Here is a 22111-nt window from a genome sequence, read left to right as displayed (position 1 = left end):
ATGCTGTTGAATATTTTTCATTTTTATTTATGCTAATAGCATGAGTATAAATATGAAATAGTATAACACATATTTAAGTCGAAAAATTCTTATAATTTTTTATTCTCTATAGGTACTAAGTAATTCTTATATGTCCAAGTATTGGACTAAGTATAATATAGTTTGTTCTTAAAAGATAATGATAATATATATATATATATATATATGTATGTATATATAGATTTTCGGGGTAAATATACTTTTCTCATTAAATTAAAATGAAGAATTAATAACAAAATGCATAAACAGTTAGAATCAAATCTTTTTGGTTTAAGATTAAAAAAGTATTTCATTTCATTTTTGGATAAAATATTGTTGACAATTTATCGTAGGGTTGTACCCACTCGAAAACACTTCTATTATCAATTGTTTAGAAGTAGATTATTGACGTAGTTCACCATTGCGCGAAGCGCGGACAAAATACCTAGTTAATGAATATAACTGAAAGACTTTAGAGGATAGGACATATCAATACGTCTAAAAAAAAATTCATAATCCTTCTTTTTTTTTTTTTTTTGGCAATTTAGCAAAGTTTAAACTTCTTAACTCAAATTTATGAACTCCTATCCAAATACATGCATGTATTTTGTCAGATCCATATACATTTAATCAAATAAAGTGATTAAAACTAGATACATATAATAAGGGGCAACTCTAATAAATTGGTAGCCTAAAGCCAAATTCGAATGGAGGCCTTGAATTTGAATATTTATTTTTTATGAAGTTTATTATAGTCAATTATTTAATCTTTCTTGAAACATAGTATTCATAATTTGTCAGACTTCTATTACTTCTTTGCTCTTTTATAAAAAGTTATTATTTTCTACAAATAATACTCAATATTTTTTTTTTAAAAAAAATACTTATGACCTATTACTTTTTTAAAAAAATGAGACCCCTCAAATTTTGGGGCCTAAGGCAATTGCTTTTTGTCAAAGCTGTAGAGCCACCCCTGCATAGTGCATATGATCTTAACTCAATAATGTGCCAGATACATGCATAAATCTCCAATACATGCATACATTTTGTTAAATACATATACACTTAAATCAGTATACTGATAAAAGATAGATATATATAATCTTAACTCAATAATGTGTCAATACATCCGTAAATCTCCACTTATTGTTTCCACAAACAATTGGTTTTTTTGAGCAACAATAAGCCTCGAAGTAGAAAAAAGGGTAAGCAAACTAATATTGAAACTTTTCAATTACGTTCCTAGGTGGTCCAACATCTAACCACCGTAATATTGTTTCACCTTTTGATTTGTTGTTGTGAGCAACAATGCACTTATCGTCAACGTCACCAGAGTCAGAGAGAAGGATGAGGCGGCGCCAACGATGACAGGGGATTGGTTTCGCTGAGGCTCATCAAAGAAGAAACAGAGGAGAGGGCGAAGTGAGAGAAAGACTGCGTTGATTTGATGTAAATGCATAAATTATGGAGAGAATTAAGTGAGTAGATAATTAAGTGCTCTATTTTAGGTTAATTTTAAAAGAATAATGTATCTCAATGAATCTAATTTAAAATATGGTATAAAATTCATTATTTATACAAATTTATACGTAATTATTTGAAAGTATAAATAAAAATAGTATATATGGTATTGATCCACTTCTAATAAGGTAGTTTTCCATATTTAAAAGGTATAGAACATGGCTTGCTATTTCCTTTTCCATGGGCACACACGCTTTATGAAACAGGCAACAAAGAGTATGTTAACTTATAAGCAATTAAGCGAAAGACGTACATACGGTCATTGATCAATAAATAGCCGATCATGTTAATTACCATCCATTACAATCTATACTTACCATATATAGTTGATTACATAATACTCCTATTAATATAGGATTTTTAAAAATTGTTTTTACCATGTATAGTACTTACCATATTTAATATTTTACCTTGTATAATTTTCTTGAAACCTTATAAATAAGGTGATAATCTCGTTAATTTTGAAGGAATAGAAATCAAGATTTTTTTGTGATTCAAAAATCATACTTGTGGATGCAATATGTCAAGAATTCTGCACAAGATCGAGGAGAAGCTTCACATACACCACAAAGATGGAGATGATGATATTCATGTAACTCAAAAAAGGCCTGAAGAACCCCATGTGATTAATGATGAAAGAAATGTAGATAAGAAAGCTGACGTTGTTAATCATAAGAAAAGGAATATGGTAAAAGAAATTGCTGGGAAAATTGCCAAAAAAATGATACATGCTCATCACAGAATCCCTAGAGAGGAAGGCGAAGAAGGCGAAGAAGAGGAAGAGGAGGGAGAAGAGGTAGAAGAAGGAGAAGGAGAATCCGAAGGAGAAGGAGCTTGTTTTGGATTTGAACTCGATTTTGACTTTTGAATTTTTATTACTAGTAATATCTACGTATCAACCCAATTTTTGTGTGCCTTTAAATTATATTTGCATTCTTGTTATTGATTTATTTTAAGAATATATCTGTTCTTAAGATACTGCGGTAACAAGAGGTTTGAAATTTGTAGTAAACATGTAGCTCCTCATCCTTCCAGTTGAATAATAGGCACATTGTTTTAGAAATTTGGATTTCATATTTTAACATCTACATATTGTTCAAATAGGCTCTTAATTGAAAAAGGAATTCCCTCGAGCGTCTAATTGTGAACAGTTTTTAGCTCAAATCAATCCAGTGACGGAGCTAGGATTTTCTCTTTAAAGTATGAAGAATTAAAAATATGAATAAAAAGAGAATTCAATATTAACTATATATACATAAAAAATAATTTTAATTATGTATAAACTGTATAATTTTTTGTTGAACCCTCAGCTCTACTTGATTCCGCCTCAATGAACGAGGATTGACTTGAATTGTGAGGTGAAGATAAAATTTTTGATGATATTTTTGGACAAATAACACAAATCCTATTACTTAGGAGCAAATTACTTCCTTTCAGCGAATTTTAATATGAATCTTAACATAAGTTGGACTTCAGATACATGTATTTGGTGTGTCCAAATACATATATCTCGAACAAATGAGGTTAAAAATAGGTATAATTTGTTTTAGATACACTGTATTCAAGTGCATTCATATATATCCGACTCTCTCACTCGCCTCTATCCTTTCTTGCTTGCTTTTCTGCCAATGTTTCTAATACACAGCCTATCTCGCCTGCCTCCCAATGTATCTGACTTGAAATCTAATACTATAAAATTATTCATTAGTGAAATAATATGTAATTATTTTAAATTATAGGTTTAATTAATAAATACATAGAAATGTTAGTACAATTAGATAGTTTTTCCATTTTTGTTCATATGTTGAAATCTTAATAGGCTGAATTACTCGATGGAACTAGTCAATGAAGAAGGTAACACATATCCAATAAAATTAATCATGAATATTAACTTTTGAATTATGTGGTCCTAAATTAAAGATGTCAAATGTATAAAATTGTCCTTTAGTCTTATGACCTTAAACATATCACGTGAAAATTGAAATTAAAATATTACCAAAAAAAGAAAAATATATATATTTTTTAAACAGACTAAAAGAAATGGAGATCATTCTTTTTTAAATGGAGTAAAAAGGTATTACTACTGTATAAATTGGAATTATGAGAATAACAAACGAACACCAAGAGCAGAGCATAGAAAAAATGGCTTCTCCTCATGTTGTTCTGTTTCCTTTCATGTCCAAAGGCCATATTATCCCTATCTTTGACCTTGCTCGTCTCCTTCTCCGCCGTGGAATATCCGTCACCGTCTTCATCACTCCGGCGAACCGTCCTTTTTTCTCCGACTCCGTTTCCGACACCAACGTCAATATTATCGACATCCCATTTCCTCAAAATATCGAAGGAATTCCCATAGGTGTTGAGAGTACTGATAAACTTCCATCCATGTCCCTTTTTGTTCCATTTGTCTCCGCTACAAAATCAATGAAACTCAATTTTGAACAAGCAGTTTCCTCCCATGGACTTTAGATTCTGCAAACAAGTTGAGTATCCCAAGATTCGCCTTTAATGGGATGACCACCTTTTCCTTGTCCTTAGGACGTTCCTCTCATGATCTCCTTCGAACAGAATTGTCTGATGATGAAATGTTCACACTCCCTGATTTCCCCTGGATTAAGCTGACTAGAAATGACTTCGATTCACCCTTGAGAGAGCGTGAACCGAAGGGTCCCTTTTTCGATCTTATCTTGGAGCAAGCCATGGCGACCTCTAAAAGCTATGGTCTAATTGTCAACAGCTTTTACGAGCTTGAATCTGTTTATGTAGACTATTTTAATAGTAAGTTTAGTCCTAAAGCATGGTGCGTTGGACCCTTTTGTGCAGCGACCGCACCACTACAGCAAAGGTTAGAGAAGCCTTCATACATAAAGTGGCTTGATGAAATGCTAGAACAGGGGAAGCAAGTTTTGTACATGGCATTCGGGACCCAAGCAGAGTTATCTCCTGAACAATTCAAGGAAATCAAAATTGGGTTGGAGAAATCCCAAGTCAACTTTTTGTGGGTAGTCAAGAAAAGTATAGATGAAGTCGATGACGGGTTCAAAAACAGAGTGAAAAACAGGGGACTGATGGTGACATAGTGGGTTGATCAGAGAGAAATCTTGAGCCATGGGAGTGTTGAAGGTTTTCTAAGCCACTGCGGTTGGAATTCAGTGGTGGAGAGCATATGCGTGAAGGTTACCATACTAGCGTGGCCAATGATGGCTGATCAACACCTTAATGCGAGGATGGTGGTGGAGAAAATCAAGATTGGACTAAGAGTCGAGATGTGTGTTGGGTCAGTGAGAGGGTTCGTGAAGTGGGAAGGACTGGAAAAGTCAGCAAAGGAGTTGATGGAAGGAGAGAAAGGTAAAGAGGCAAGGAAGAAAGTGAAGGAGATAGGAGAGGCAGCCATTAATGCAGTAAAAGAAGGTGGATCATCATGGCAAACTTTGAATGAGCTTATTCACGAGTTAACCGAAAGAGAAAGTGTTTGAATTATGATTTTCTTGTGCGAGTATTAGGGTACCTTCTATTTGTGCGTCTTTTTTTCTTTTCTTTCTCTGTTCACGTTAACTTCTTACCATGGATTAAGGATAATTTCAGAAACCTCCTTGATTTTGCCTGTGATTTACCACATTACACTTACTTCCTTTATTTTTATATTTTTGTAACTATTTCACTTCATTAAATCTATTTAAAATAAATATAAATTAATTATGATTTGACAAATTTGTCCCTCTTTATATTAATTTATTTTCGTATTATTCCATATTATTGAAAAATGATTTATTTAATAAATACTTTAAAAATAAATCAGTATGAAGAAATATGTATCTTTGTTCGGTAAAAAAACATGTGTAATATAAATATAATATATATTATAATATTAATTTATTTGTGCTGATTTATATTTAAATATTTATTAAATAAGTCATGTTTATTAATAATATGAATTAATATGAAAAAATTAATATAAAAAGGGTAAATTTTAAAAAGTCTTAATTAATTTAAATTTATTTTAAAATAGATTTAAAGAATGATTAAAAAAAGATGGAATGTAACCGTAATATTATAAACCACATGAGAGGTGAGTATTATAGAGAGAAACATGAAAAAGTGGTCCCTAAAATTATCTCAATGAATTAAGGACCTTTCTTAATTTCTAAGTATAAAAATGAATATTTCTTAATCTATTGTAAAATAATATCAAATTAAAAATAAATTTATAAAAGAACATAAAATTGAATCTCTCAAATAAAATATCAGTAGCATGAAATAAGAGTAAATTGTAGAGATCTTATTTATAATTTGTAAAGAGAGAGCATACGCAGAAATTGAGACATTTTGATTTCTAGCTAAATAAAGAAATAAATGGGGCAAAATTGTGAAAATAAATAATTGTCAAAAGTAAAGTGAAAAAAGTAAAACAAGTTTTGAGTTGTTTTTCAAATTTCAAAAATATAACTTTAAGTCATATTTTAAATTTTCATAGCCAAATAAATTAAGTGATTTCCCCCCTAAAAAGAGTGAATAATTCATGATCAAACAGGGCCTTTATATAATTTGTCACCCTTATTGGATGTTGATAAGTCAATACTCTTTAGGGTAGGGTATACTTATTTCCTTTTATTTTTTTTTTGGGAAAAATGTATAGTGTCAACAACAACTTGTCAACTACAACATCTTTTAATTTGAAGTTGTTGCAAATGTGAATTATCGAAATTTGGTAAACATAGTTGATATTACTTAATTTAAATGTCTTACAACGTGCTTGTTGAAAATAATAAAATGATTCTTAGGGAAGGAGTTGTTAATATTGTTGGCAAGTGGCTAAAACGTAATCTATTTTAAAAACTTTTAGAAATTGAACGAAAAGGACATGCTGTTAATTAAAAAATTTGTGATAAACCTAAAAATAACAAAGTTTAAAAGTCCAAGACAGAAACATTATATTACTGAAGAACCAAAATAACCAGAAAACAATTAGAATCATCAATCATAGCTCCTGGTAATAATCAATGACGGAATTAAAATTTTCATTTGAGAAAATTTAAAATATATAAAAGTAAGCATACGAAAAAATTGAACGAGATTCAACTGTGAAATGCATAAGCATAACCCATCTTGATGTACCTTTGGTTTTCTTTTAACACCATTTTAATTAACAAAATACGATAATTCATCTAATGTCACGTCCCAACTTGCATATTTAAAGGGTGATTTACATCAATTTCAAGAGTTACGGCAGTCGTCCACTTTTAATTGTTATCGTTTCCTTTTTTAGAGTCAAACAATATAAACTTTGACTAACATTTTACAATGTATTTTTTCATCATATTAATATGCAAAAAATTACAATTTATAGTACTTTGCGTATAGTTTTTGAATATCTAAATTTTTTGTTTAAAATATCAAATTAATGTAATCTAATTTAGCTTTGAAAATGAGTCAAATTGACTTTCAAAAAGTGCAATATGGCAAATAAAAGTGGACAAAGAGAGTAATTACTTAGGATCACACTAGTTTGTAGTATTACGTTTCTTATCTTAGATACGTATATCTGCCTCTTCCAAATATATGTATCCGAGATACATATCAACTAGTGTGCCTAATTAGGTGATATAACTGAAAATCATTAATTAAGAAATGTGTCTAATTAATGAATATAACGGAAAGCATTGATAAAGGAGAGATTACGCTTGTAACAACGTCAAAAAAATAATATCATAGTCCTTTTTTTTTGGCAAGTCAGCAAACTTCTTAACTCAAATTTATGAACTCCTATCCAAATATATGCATATTTTTGTTTGATCCACATACATTTAATAAGATAAACTGATTAAAACTAGATACATATAATCTTAACTCAATAATGTGGCAGATACATCAATAATGTACCATACATATGCGTATAGTTTGTTAGATACATGCGTAAATCTTCAATACATGCATATAATGTGTCAGATACATCCGTAATTCTCCGCTTATTGTTTCCACAAACAATTATCTTTTTCGAGCAAAAATAAGCTTTGAAGTAGAAAAAATGGTAATACTGAAACTTTTCTGTTATATATATTCCTAGCTGGTCTGACATCTAACCACAGTGGTGTTTGTTTCACCTTTTGATTTGTTGTTGTGAGCAACAATGCACTTACCATCAACGTCGTGGTGGATTGGTTTCGCTGAGGCTCATCAAAGAAGAAATAGAGGAGAGGGCAAAGTGAGAGAAAGTAAGTGTTGATTTGAAGTGAATGCATAGATTATGGAGAGAATTAAGCGCTTTACTTTAGGTTACTTTTAAAAGAATAATGTATCTCACGAATCTAATTTAATATATGATATAAAATTCTTAATTTATATGAATTTATACGTAATTATTTGAAACTATATATAAAAATAGTATATATGGTGTTGATCCACTTCTTTCTTAGGTAGTTTCCCATATTTAAAAGGTATAGAACATGGCTTGCTATTTCCTTTTCGATGGGCACACACGCTTTATGAAACAGGCAACAAAGAGTATGTCAACTTATAAGCGAAAGACGTATGTACGGTCATTGATCCATAAATAGTCGATCATGTTAATTATCATCAATTACAATCTATACTTACCATATATAGTTGATTACATAATACTCCTATTAATATAGGATTTTTAAAAATTATTTTTACCATATATAGTACTTACCATATTTAATATTTTACCATGTATAATTTTCTTGAAACCTTATAAATAAGGTGATAATTTCGTTTATTTTGAAGGAATAGAAATCAAGATTTTTTTGTGATTCAAAAATCATACTTGTATCCACTAGCAATATGTCAAGAATTCTGCACAAGATCGAGGAGAAGCTTCACATACACCACAAACATGGAGATGATGATATTCACGTAACTCAAAACAAGCCTGAAGAGCCCCATGTGATTAATGAGGAAATCAATGTAGATAAGAAAGAGGAAGTTGTTGATCATAAGAAAAGGAATATGGTGAAAAAAATTGCTGGGAAAATTGCCAAAAAACTGGTACATGCTCATCACAGAACCCCCAGAGAGGAAGGCGAAGAAGAGGAAGAGGAGGGAGAAGAAGTAGAAGAAGGAGAAGGAGAATCCGAAGGAGAAGGAGAAGGAGGTTGTTTTGGATTTGAACTCGATTTCGACTTTTGAATTTTTATTACTAGTATGGTTTATGGTTTATGTATCAACCTAATTATTGTGTGCCTTAAAATTATATTTGCATTCTTGTTATTGATTTAATTTAAGAATATATCTGTTCTTAAGATACTGCGCAACAAGAGGTTTGAAATTTGTAGTAAACATGTAGCTCCTTCTTCCACTTGAAAAATAGGTACATTGTTTTAGCAATTTGGAGTTCATATTTTAACATCTATATATTGTTCAAATAGGCTCTTAATTAAAAAAGGAATTCCCTCGAGTGTCTAATTGTGAACAATTTTTAGCTCAAATCAATCCAGTGACGGAGGTAGGATTTTCTCTTTAAAGTATGAAGAATTAAAAACATGAATAAAAAGAGAATTCAATATTAACTATATATACATAAAAAATAATTTTAATTATGTATAAACTGTATAATTTTCTATTGAACCCTCAGTTCTACATGATTCCGCCTCAGTGAACGAGGATTGACTTGAATAGTCAGGTGAAGAAAAAATTTTTGATGATATTTTTGTACAAATAACACAAATCCTATTACTTTAGGAGCAAATTACTCCCTTTCAACGAATTTTAATATGAATCTTAACATAAGTTGGACTTCGGATACATGTATTTGGCATGTCCAAATACATATATCTCGAATACATGAGGTCAAAAATAGGTATAATTTATTTTAGATACACTGTATTCAAGTGCATTCATATGTATCCGACTCTCTCGCTCGTTCTTGCTTGCTTTTCTGCCAATGTTTCTGATACATGGGCTATCTCGCCTGCCTCCCAATGTATCTGATTGCAAAAATACATGTATTTATGTGTATCTGACTTGAAATCGAATACTATGAAATTATTCATTAGTGAAATAGTATGTAATTATTTCAAATTATAGGTTTAATTAATAAATACATAGAAATGTTAGTACAATTAGATAGTTTTTCCATTTTTGTTCATATGTTGAAATCTTAATAGGCTGAATTACTCGATGGAACTAGTCAATGAAGAAGGTAGCACATACCCAATAAAATTAATCATAAATATTAGTCCAGATGTGTACAAACTAACAAGAACACAACGGTCATAATAAATTATAAAAAGGTATTACTACTGTATAAATTGGAATTATGAGAATAACAAACCAACACTAAGAGCAGAGCATCAATGGCTTCTCCTCATGTTGTTCTGTTTCCTTTCATGTCCAAAGGCCATATTATCCCTATCTTTGACCTTGCTCGTCTCCTTCTCCGCTGTGGAATTTCCGTCACCGTCTTCACCACTCCGGCAAGCCGTCCTTTTTTCTCTGATTCCCTTTCCGACATCAACGTCAATATAATCGACATCCCATTTCCTCAAAATATCGAAGGAATTCCCGTAGGTGTTGAGAGTACTGATAAACTTCCATCCATGTCCCTTTTTGTTTCATTTGCCTCCGCTACAAAATCCATGAAACCCGATTTCGAACAAGCCTTAGCGTCTTTTTCGCCAGTTACTTTTATGATCACGGATAGCTTCCTTCCATGGACTTTGGACTCTGCAAACAAGTTGGGTATCCCAAGATTTGCCTATTATGGCATGACCACTTTTTCCTTGTCCTTAATGCGTTCCTCCGGTCATCTCCTACGAACAGAATTATCCGATGATGAAATTTTTACACTCCCTGATTTCCCCTGGATTAAGCTCACAAGGAATGACTTTGATTCACCCTTCAGAGAGCGTGAACCAAAGGGTCCCTTTTTCGATTTTGCCATGGAGGAAGCCATGGCGACCTCTAAAAGCTATGGTCTAATTGTCAACAGCTTTTACGAGCTCGAATCTGTTTATGTAGACCACTTCAATAGTAAATTTAGTCCAAAAGCATGGTGCGTTGGACCCTTTTGTGCAGCGACCGCACCACTACAGCAAAGGTTAGAGAAACCTTCATATATGAAATGGCTTGATGAAATGCTAGAACAGGGGAAATCAGTTTTGTACGTGGCATTCGGGACCCAAGCAGAGATATCTCCTGAACAGTTGAAGGAAATCAAAATTGGGTTGGAGAAATCCGAAGTAAACTTTTTGTGGGTAGTCAGGAAAAGCATAGATGAAATCAATGATGGGTTCGAAAACAGAGTGAAAAACAGGGGACTGGTGGTGACAGAGTGGATTGATCAGAGAGAAATCTTGAACCACGGGAGCGTTCAAGGTTTTTTAAGCCACTGCGGTTGGAATTCAGTGGTGGAGAGCATATGCGCGAAGGTGCCTATACTGGCATGGCCAATGATGGCTGATCAACACCTGAATGCAAGGATGGTGGTGGAGGAAATCAAGATTGGGCTAAAGGTTGAGACGCGTGATGGGTCAGTGAGAGGATTCGTGAAGTGTGAAGGTTTGGAAAAGCCGATAAGGGAGTTGATGGAAGGTGACAAAGGTAAAGAGGCAAGGAAGAAGGTGAATGAGATTGGAGAGGCAGCCATTAATGCAGTCAAAGAAGGTGGATCATCATGGCAATCGTTGAACGACCTTATTCTTGAGTTAACTACAAGAAGAAATGTTTGAACTATGAATTTCTTTGTTGGTGGGGAGTAGGCTACCTACCTTTTCTTTAAGAAATATTTACGACTTTATGAAGCATTTTGATGTTTGTTTTTTTCCTAAATATTTTCCCATTACAGTTTCTAAGTGATGCTCTCTTTTTTTTATTTTAGATTTTTAGTATACACGTGGGAGAGGGAGGGGCTTGCAAGACGAGATATAGTATCCTCAAGAAAAAAATAAAATGAAAATTCAAGTAAACAACCAACTGGACTACTAAACTAAGATTCTCTGTCTCTATCGTGATTGATTTCCTAAGCTGTGGATACAGCTTTTCTCTTTTTCAAAACAACATAAGTTGACGGAAACATAGCTTACACTTAATTCCAGAAAGAGATTTGAGTTGAATTCAAGAATAAAATCTTATAAGAACTCTTCAAAGAGATAAACTCGTGGAATTCAACCGGACAATAAAATCTTTCATATGTAGCTAAGTTATCAACCAAAAATTATCATGTTCTTAAAAGTTATTAGGAACAAGTTTTACATCATGTTCTCTTCTTTATTATGTAAAACTTGTTCAAAATAACACGATCACTAGCTATCCAAACATGACTGCAAACAAGAAGCTAGTGATCATGTTATTTTATATAAATCGTTCAAACATGACTGCAAACAAGAATATCAAATATGATTTGATTCTTGTTCAACTATAGCTTGTGTAGCAATACAAACCAGTAAACATAAGAAGATAGGAAACAAATACAAAAATGAGGGAAGGAGAAAAACAGGAATGTCGACCACAGAACAAAATGTTAACTGAAATGGCAAACTGGTTAAGTACTAGTTCACAATCACCTGGAGATATATTTTATAAGGTTATTTTCCCAACACGTTCATTAATCATTCAACACGAGAACGACTAGATTTTCCAACAGGCAGCAGCACATCAAAAACGGTTCAATTCAACATTTCCTTTCAGCTTAGTTAAGTATACTATAAAGATTAAAAAACACTAACATTAGTCTTCAACTGGTCTCAAACCCTATAAAGGGGGTCCAGAACAGAAATTGAATATACCTTGGGAAACTTTAAAGATATTTTAAAAAAAAAAAAAAAACTATCACTTACTCAACCCACTGTACATCACTTCAGGTCTCAAGGGATCTCCATTTGATGCAGTTGAAGCGAACACTGAGCACTTCTAGTAATTGGTCAAAGCCTCCAATTAGACTAACTACTTTGGATGCATTCTACTTGCATTGTCAAATCCTTGACCCCAGCATGATGAAATATTTCAGATACTTGTGTCTTTGCAGATGACTTGTCATTCTCGCTTGAGACGAGAAGATGGAGAGTTCCAATAACATCTGTGTTCGTGAAGCTCCAAACATGCAGCTTTTGAATCCCAGAAAGACCTTTTATTTTCATAACATCGTTTACAGCTTCCTTCAAATCATGTTCATGCGCCCTTGGAACTCTTTGCAGTAAAATTTCTGCTGAATTCCTGAGCAATGGGATTACTGAAGATATAATCAGTACAGAGATAAAAATTGAGCAGGCAGGATCAGCAACAAGCCATCCCTTGTACTTGATTAAGAGCGTTGAAATTACCACCCCAACACTACCCAAGGTGTCAGCCAAAACATGCAAAAAGATGCCTTCCATGTTATGATCAATGTGGCGGTGTTGGTGGTGATGTTTCTCCGTGACACCCTTGTCTGTAGTAACATGTTTATGACCATGAGAACAATCTGGTCCTTGAAAACTTGCAACAGAGCCATCGTGCACCTTAATCGAAGAACTACTTGAGGTGACACCATGACAATGTTGGTCAGCATCACCATGATGATGGTGTCCATGATTATGGTCATGGGAGTGATCATGAGAATGAGGAGTGTTATTTTCATTCCATTCTTTTTCTTTCTTGCTCTGCTTTGTATAGTCAGCATTATGTCCATGACCAGCATGACTAGAACATGATTCATGGCATTCATGGACAATACTGATTTGTTCCTGTTGTACATGGTGACCACCATGATCATGATCATGAATATGGTGATCATGGCATGTGGAAGGAGAGTAGGAATGGGAATGGGAATGGGAATGAGAAGTTGTGGAGAATTCTGTCTTTGTCTGGTGAACATGATGATCATGGTGATGTTCGTTACTGTGGCAATCTGTATCAGACTTGGAATGAGAATGGGAATGTGAACATGATCCACCATGGGCATGATGATGTTCCTCGTGAAAGAAGATCAAACCCACAATATTAACAAGCAGCCCTCCAATAGACACTGACAATAGACTGTTAGTGGAAACCTCTTGAGGGTCTAATATCCTCTCAAATGATTCAAGTACAATTAACGCTCCCACAAGGACCAAAAGAACAGCATTTGTATACCCAGAAAGAACCTCAAATCTTCCACGGCCGTAGTTAAACTGACCATTTGCTGGCAACCGTGATATGTAAGACGCATATAATCCAATAGCTAGAGCTGCACAATCAAACAGCATGTGACAAGCATCTGATATCAACCCAAGGCTATTACTCATAAAACCAGCAGCAAATTCCACAACCATGTAAGCTGTATTGATCAAAAGGAAAAGCGCAATCTTGCGTGACTTCCTCTCACCCAAGATATGCCGGAGAGGTTTCATAACTGAAGTTGTAAACCAATCCGATGTTTCCAACCCCAACTCAAGATAATTAGGGTCAACAGGATCCAAATTCCTTACAGAAACCCAGAGCAACAATCCACATATCAACAATCCCCAAAGTGAAAGCTCAGGGAAATAAAACAATTCCAATATAACTGTACAAATATATGTTACAAGATACTCCTTTTGTAAGTCCTTAGAAGAAACTGGCTTCTCAGCAGTAAAATTCTCACTCAATAGCACACCAAACACTACTGTGTTCACTAAAGGCCAACCAAGATTGTATATAGAAATACTATCCCCCTCTGCTTCAAATACAAACATACTTATAACAGCTGGTACAAATAGTATTACAGTTGTAAAAAACAACGAGACCAATCGAAGCTGCTTCTTACCCATTTCCCTCAAACTGCCCCAATTCATGGAACTACTCTCAAAACACCCCAAAAAACCAGAAAGAAACGGAAGCAACATTGGCCAAATCCTAACACAACTATACCTCGGAAGCAATGAAAACCCCAGTTCATACACATTCACAGAAGATAAAGGGAAACATTCAATTTTATCCCAACTAATAGATAACAGTACTAACCCAATAAACATAGAGATAAACCCACAAACCTCATACGATCTAATCCGATTCCGGTCAAAAAGATCGCGACTTTTTCCTTCAGAAATGAACCGGGAAGCAATATTTCCAGAAATCTCCGCGAGAATCATAGCGGCAGCTCCGCAATACCGAAGGGCTTGAAATCGGAGAAGAAAGACTATAGCAAGAAGAAACGATTTAGCTAGTAGAGGCTTGTACTGAGATCGGGTCAAGGAGAAAAACCCATGACGATTCTTCTGATAAAAAGGGTGTCTACTGGAAGAGGAAGAACTGAAGAAGGAGAAGGAGAAAGAGAAAGTGAGAAGGAAGGAAAGGAGAGAAACAAGGAAAGAGAAGGGGAAAAGAGAGAAAGAGGAAGGGGAAGATTGAAGGAAAGGGAGGAGAGAGTAAAAGGAGCGGAGAGAGAAGAGGAGAAGGAAGAGAAATGGCAAAGAAGAGGTTTTAGCCGGAGAAGATTTGGTGGGGAGATAGGAAACTCTGTGTTTGGATGGAGTTGGTGTAGGAGTGGAAGGAGGGTAGTTAAAAGAAGGGTAAGGGGTTCTTGTGGTAGTAGGGGTGGAGGTGATGATAGGTACGGCGGTGCGCGGCGGTAGAGAAAGACGGTTGGGGCGGTGATGGCGGTGGTGCTGCTGATTGTCAGCCATGATGGAGTTCAGCCGGAGAAAGAGCTTCAATTTTCAAGCTCAAAGATCAACCATGTGGGAGCTACGGAAAGAACAAGTCTTTGCTACTTGCATTGGGTTGGGCCGAATCGATACCCGTGGGCCAATTCATTAGAACTTGTAAGAATTAGGCAGGATGGCCCGTTTTAGGAGGCAATTAATGAAAAATATATTTGATCATAAAATTTCGAGCTTCAATGTGAAGTTGAGTATCAAAATTTTCAAGAATTTGAAAAATAATATAAAAGTATTTTCACTCTACATTACTCATAAAAAATAAAAAAACTGCGAGTTTTTAGTCACCACTTGAAAAGTAAGGTAGAAAAATAACTATATTTTAATACAAAAGAAAATTCAGATAAAAATAACCCTACTTAAAATATGAAAAATGGATAAATTTTATATTTGAACCTCATGATATGTTGTATAATTTTGAATCTTAAAACCCTTGCAAATGCTTGAACCTCATGATTGATGATATGTTCCTTAATTTTGAACTTATAAAGTTTAAACCCTATGAAATAGACAAATTTATCATAAGAATTGTGGAAACATTTCAAATAATTATAATACAATTTTGACATCATTAGTTAGAGAAATACATATCAAACTAATATAATTATAATAAAATTTTACTTATATTTACCTCTATCTTTATATATATATATATATATATATATATATATATATATATATATATATTTGTTACTATCATATAAAAAATTATAATTATAATAATTAATAATTTAAATTATTTTGAAAAATAGTATAAATAATTTGTGGTTAAATTAATTAAAAAAGAAGTTTGTTTGACTCAAGAAATGCGAAAGATTTCATTTTAATTGAGAGGGTGAAGGGTATAAAAGCTAAGTTCAGTACATAGATGTAAATTCAAAGCCACATAGGTAGTTAGGACAACTGCTATGTTATCATCCTAAAGTCCACTTTTGTTTGGGTTCTGAATTTTCAACAAGCTAAAGTTGTAAATACTTCAACATGTGTTTAATTCAATGCATGTTATTAGCCTTGTGTGATCTTTCTTAAAATCAACAACAGCTTCCAAATACCTAGTAGCCTATAATTCCCTATAGACCCTAACTAATCAATATGAGTACCACATATTATTTATAAGCTCCTTATCCATAAAAAATATAGTCAACTTAGGATAAATATATTCGAACTTGAGATAGTACTATATTTACCTAGTCTATAAGACAACTAGCTAGCTAAGGTGCCAACAATTGCATACAGCATACTCCGTGTGAATTGTGATTGCATATGCTGGATAGTTATCTTAATTAGTCTTATTTTCCAAATCCCCAATATGAAAAAAAAAAAAAAACCTTAAAAAAAATCCCATTGAAGTCTAAAAGGAATAATTAAAACTCTTTACTACTTTTTAAAGCAACAATGATTCAAGTATTTTGGATTTATAATTCGAGGAAATAGGAGACTGACAATAATGTAAATAAGGGTAAGCTAAATGGAGGCTTGTGTTCAGGGTATTGTGGTATGATAATGTGTGACCAAGGTAAGTACTAAGTATACCAATAAATTGGTGGTTAGATCGACTTTGTTATATGCGGCAAATTGATGACCAATTAATGAAGGTATCGCAGATGAAGACATATTGGGAGAGATAAGATTAAGAATGAAGTTTTATAGGACAAGGTGAGAACGGTCTATGTGACGGACAAGTTGAGGATAATGAAACTAAGATGGTTTGAACATATATGAATAGGAAGTGTACAGACCCTAGTCAGGAGGTATGCGGGCCGGGTAGACTATAATAAATTTTAAGAGAGGTAAGGGCAAGCCAAAAAAGAACCGAAGGAAGGTGATTAGACAGTATATAGAGCACATTTCCAATTTATATAGAAGACAAAACTCTAGATAATAAAGTATGAAGGTCGAGAATTATTAGAGCAAAAGGGCAGTTTGACGTAGTCTAGTTGTAGCACATTAATATGAGATAGGCAGGGGTAGTCTCACATTCCCATCTTCTCCTATTTTGTAATATTAGTTACTATTCATATAGTATCTTATTCTTCTATTTTTACTACTACATATGATCACTTTGTCCATCTTGCTATTCGGTAACCATTCTTTTTCTTTCAATTCGATTTTGATTATACTTGATCTTTTGAGTTGAGAGTCTATCGAAATAATATCTTTATCCAATAAAGATATAAGTAAGATCTACATACATTCTATTCTTTCCAAATCTTTTTATGAGCTCGATTACATTGAGTAAGGATTGGCTCTCCTAGGCCTTCAACGGTGTACTACTAATCAGAGTTAGGAAATGACACTTAAATTTTTCAACATGATTTGTTGGAGCCTACTCTATATGTGTGTTGTTATATTTCCTCTGAGACAAGCTGCTCAGAATGTTTATCATGACTATCTTGTTATAGATAGGATTTTCTTATGTAACCTAAGCATATGACATTTTTTGTACAAGGATGAGATTTTCATTCTCATTATTCCACATAGAGAAAAGGACCATATTCCTCCTCTTGTAAAGCTTTTTGCTTAAGATATGAACATGTAGGAGTCCGTCTACCCCCACCAATGAGGTGGCTTATTTTTTAGAAAATATTACATTGAGTATGTTGTTATTATTGAAAGACATAGTAAATTCCATGCATGATCATAAAATAACGGATATTTATAAGGGAATATGGCATGATATACCCGTCAACCTTACAATTTAGAACTGATATACCCGTTATTATACAAATGACTCAAATATACCCTTTTTGTCTAGCTGAAATGAAAAATAACTTTAAATTAATGTTTTTATTTTTTCTTAAAAATAAAATTCATATAGGGTTATCAATAGACCTCTATCTAGCAAATCTTAGGGCTATATTTGATCTTTCTCACGCCTTTTTTTGACTTATTTGATTGAATAACTAGTTTGAGTTTTAAATATCTTTCTTATAAATCTATTTGCTTATTATTTTATTATTCTTATATCAATTTTTAGTGTGAAAATATGAGAAATAAAAATAAAGAAGTGTGAAAAAATAAAAAAATTAAGACTATTTTTTTATGGCTATATTATAATTTATTTTTTGTACTATTTGAAAAAAAAAATTGTGGCATCTATGATGAATTTTACAAGAAGATGAGTTAAAACATAAATTTGATGATCATCAAGATAATAAACTCAAATTATTCATTGAATTAAAGAAGGCAAAAAGAAGAAAAAGAAAATAACTTGTGTGTGAGAAAGATCAAGTATACCTCCCACTATGCGAAAGGATCAAATATACCTATATGAAATTATTTGTTTTAATTAAAAAAATCATTATTAATATTTTCACTTCTGATCTGTTAGACAAAAAGAGTAAATCTGTGTCATTTATGAAACAGTAAGGGTATATATGTGAGTCATTTTTGTAACCAGATGTATATATATTAGCTCTAAATCATAAAATTGAGGATATATCAGACCATTTTTTTTAGGAAAAAAGGACGAATTTATCCCCGAACTTTGATAAATGGTACGTCTATGCCCTCCGTTATACTTTGGGTCCATCTCAGCCCCTGCCGTCCAATTATCGGTACATACATGCCCCTCTCACTAACGGCCCCCTCATCCTATACACGTGTCTTAATCCTAATCAACTACCCGTTTGATCATTATTTTTAACCCATAAACTAACAACCCGCCCCATAAACCCATACCCACCCGATTCCCTCTAAAATATTCAATTAAAAGACCCAAATCTTCCGGGTCTCATTATAAACGAATAATTCAATCAAATTGATATTTAGATGGCCCTTGAAGCTTTGAATTCTCCAACTGATACTTCAAATCGCAGACGTTTCAATTTGAGAGCAAAGGTCAGTAGCAACTTCGGTACCTTGAGAATTGTACTAAAGGGAAGAGATCTAAGAGGCCACGGAGTATGGATCGCCAGCCGATTAAAGAGGGATATTTGGCGCTTTGTTTGATTATGTTTGCGTGGAGCGATTGCTCTGTTAATCAGGTACGATCTCTACCATCGCCGGTGACAGTGATGAAAATCCACGCGCCGTGGGAGAAGATATATGAGAAGATGTTGTATAAGTGTTCGGTTTATGGTAAGGAATTTGGATCTTATCAAGCTTTAGGAGGACATAAAGCTAGTCATCGGAAACTCGTCGCCGGTGGCGGCGGAGGAGATGATCAGTCGACTACCTCTACTACTACTAATGCTACCGAAACTACTATCTTCGGTAACAGTAACGACAGTGGAAGACTCACGAGTGTTTGATTTGCCACAAGTGTTTTCCTATTGGACAAGTTTTGGGAGGACACAAATGGTGTCACTACGACAGCGGTAACGCTAATAGTAGCGTTAGCGCTAGTGTCGGAGTTACGACTTCAGAGGGCGTGGGGTCTACAATCAGCCACCGTGATTTTGACTTGAACATTCCAGCATTGCCGGAATTCTGTCCTGGATTTGGTTTCGGCGAGGATGAAGTAGAGAGTCCACATTCGGTGAAGAAATCTCGGCTATCTCTACCTCCAAAATTTGAATTATTCCACTCAATTCTCATTTTTCAACTCTCAAATTTTTTGTGTTTTTGATTTTGTAGTGATTGAATTGAAAATTGACAGCGAGAAATGAGTAGAGTTTGTGTAGAATTAATGGAGATTGAAAAAGAAGTAACGGAAAAAATGAGAGATGGTGATGATGAAGTGAAGAGAATTCTTTCATGGACTAAACATATTACAGTAGGAGGAATTGTGAGATAGGAACGAGACCCGGAAGATTTGGGTCTTTTAATTGAATATTTTAGAGGGAATCGGGTGGGTATGGGTTTATGGGGTGGGTTGTTAGTTTATGGGTTAAAAATAATGATTAAACGGGTAGTTGATTAGGATTAAGACACATGTATAGGATGAGGGGGCCGTTAGTGAGAGGGGCATGTGTGTACCGATAATTGGACGGCAGGGGCTGAGATAGACCCAAAGTATAACGGAGGGCATAGACGTACCATTTATCAAAGTTCAGGGGTAAATTTGTCCTTTTTCCTTTTTTTTTAATATAGATTTTAGTATTGCTTGCGATCAGTTAGACAAAAAGGGTATATTTGTGTCATTTATGAAACACTAAGGGTATATATATGTGAGCCATTTTTGTAACCAGATATATATATATATATATATTAGTATTGCTTGCGATCTGTTAGACAAAAAAGGTATATTTGTGTCATTTATGAAACAGTAAAGGTATATATATGTGAGCCATTTTTATAACCAGAGGTATATATATTAGCTTTAAATCATAAAATCGAAGATATATCAAACCATTTTTATTTTTTTAAATATAGATTTTAGTATTGCTTGCCATCATGGATTGGGACGGAAAACGCCTTAATTATATATGTCCTATTATTTAGTTCATTTTGACCAATTCCTCTCACGTTGGCCAAATATATAACTTTTGACCGAATTAATAAATTACATATTTATTAACTCAATATAATTTTAATATGCCTAAGTTGATCGATCGCTCAAGTTAGCTACGCTCATTTGACACTCCATATCATGTTCAACTATTAGGCAAATGATATCTAGTGCTTATATGATCGTCCCCACGACCCCACCCCCACCTCTAGCCCGCCGCCTCCAAAAAGGGTAAATTAAAGCTATGACCATTAAAATTAAAGCGATGATCGTTTAATAGACGTGAAAAAAGGGGTTACTGCATATTTCTTGCATACATGCACTTATCCATCTTTTGGGATTCCATGTTTCACATTTACTTTTTGTAAATGCACGGTTCAAATCTAGAGCATCAAGTTTTGGAATTTTGATCCTAATAGATTGTGCATGCTCCAAACAGGTGCTAAAAATGGTAGAAAATTTCCTCTTACTCTCTGATTTTCAAGGCGGTAGTGAAGTCCTTGATAAGGATGAGAAAGGTTAAGTAGTCAAGATTGACAGAGTTGAAAAGTCACAACCATCGGCCATGGAAACTGTGTCTTATGTTCAAGACTTCAAGTATTGAAGCACAACACGTTGAGCATCTCTAAAATTTGTGACAAAGAACATAATGTACTGTTTACATCAGCTGAATATCGTGTGTCAAACTGTAAATCCGGGAACCTGGTTCTAAAAAGACACAATAATGTATACAAAGTTGATAAGATACTCCTTCATGAAGAGAATCTTACTTGCCTCAGTGTCACTAATGATATTTCTCTATTGGGCATAAGAGAATAAGTCATGCTAATTTTTCTATTTTAAGTAAACTAGTCATGAAGGATCTGGTTCACATCTAATTATCATTGATGCACCTGCAACATGAGATACTGAATTAACCCATGATCTTGGAGATAGGGGGAATAACAGAGCAATCAGGACACTTAGAGTCTGGTACATCTTTAGGGGGAACTTCGTTGTGTGAACCTGGTCCTTGTTATTCGTTGACCTGGTTCTTTATTACTCAACTTGAGATTTCTTTAATCTGGAAGATCAATATGATGATGCAAATATACTCATGAAGGCCTTGAATATGAAGAACTTGAGAAAAATCAACCAAAGCTTGGTCTTGTCGAAAGAACTGATGCATTATCATGATTTCCTTTAATAATTGGCTAGTAAACTAATAATCTTATGCATGAGTGATTATACAATGAATATCTGCTCACTCAGTCTCATACTGTAACAGGTACACATTCCAGGCACATCTCAAACAATGTTTAGAAGGTCTGCAGATATTATCCCTACTCTTTTACTAACAATATTAAGCAAATCATTGAGGAACACACAAAAGGGGAACCTGGTTTCTCTGTAAAACCCAGGTATGTACCATCATTTTTCAATGCATGAATTTTCTGAGTTTGTGTCAAACATAAGCACTAGTGAACCTGGTCGATCATCAAAAACTCAATTCTTTAAAAAAAATGCCAAGAACCCTTTCTTTGACAATAAGCATCATTCAATCCAAAAACCACTCAAATGATGAAAACCT

At 33.7% G+C, this 22111-nt stretch overlaps 2 protein-coding genes and 2 pseudogenes across 2 annotated transcripts; 3 read left to right on the top strand and 1 right to left on the bottom strand.

Moving 5' to 3' along the window:
- Positions 1–3668: 3668 nt before the first annotated feature.
- On the top strand, positions 3669–5015 carry LOC125848006 (UDP-glycosyltransferase 90A1-like; annotated as a pseudogene).
- Positions 5016–9711: 4696 nt separating this feature from the next.
- On the top strand, positions 9712–11365 carry LOC125848003 (UDP-glycosyltransferase 90A1-like). Its single transcript, XM_049527777.1, has one exon. The coding sequence runs from the start codon at positions 9852–9854 to the stop codon at positions 11223–11225; it is 1374 nt and encodes a 457-aa protein (XP_049383734.1). The 5' UTR covers positions 9712–9851; the 3' UTR covers positions 11226–11365.
- A 944-nt stretch (positions 11366–12309) lies between these two features.
- On the bottom strand, positions 12310–15230 carry LOC125847982 (uncharacterized). The gene has a single exon (XM_049527753.1). The coding sequence runs from the start codon at positions 15114–15116 to the stop codon at positions 12435–12437; it is 2682 nt and encodes an 893-aa protein (XP_049383710.1). The 5' UTR covers positions 15117–15230; the 3' UTR covers positions 12310–12434.
- A 3690-nt stretch (positions 15231–18920) lies between these two features.
- LOC125847319 (zinc finger protein ZAT10-like) lies at positions 18921–19887 on the top strand (annotated as a pseudogene).
- The last annotated feature ends 2224 nt before the right edge of the window (positions 19888–22111 follow it).

Source organism: Solanum stenotomum, chromosome 12 (genome assembly GCF_019186545.1).
Source record: "Solanum stenotomum isolate F172 chromosome 12, ASM1918654v1, whole genome shotgun sequence".
Classification (NCBI taxonomy): domain Eukaryota; kingdom Viridiplantae; phylum Streptophyta; class Magnoliopsida; order Solanales; family Solanaceae; genus Solanum; species Solanum stenotomum.
The sequence above is the reverse complement of the archived record's forward strand: the minus strand, read 5'-3'. Positions and strand labels throughout refer to the sequence as shown.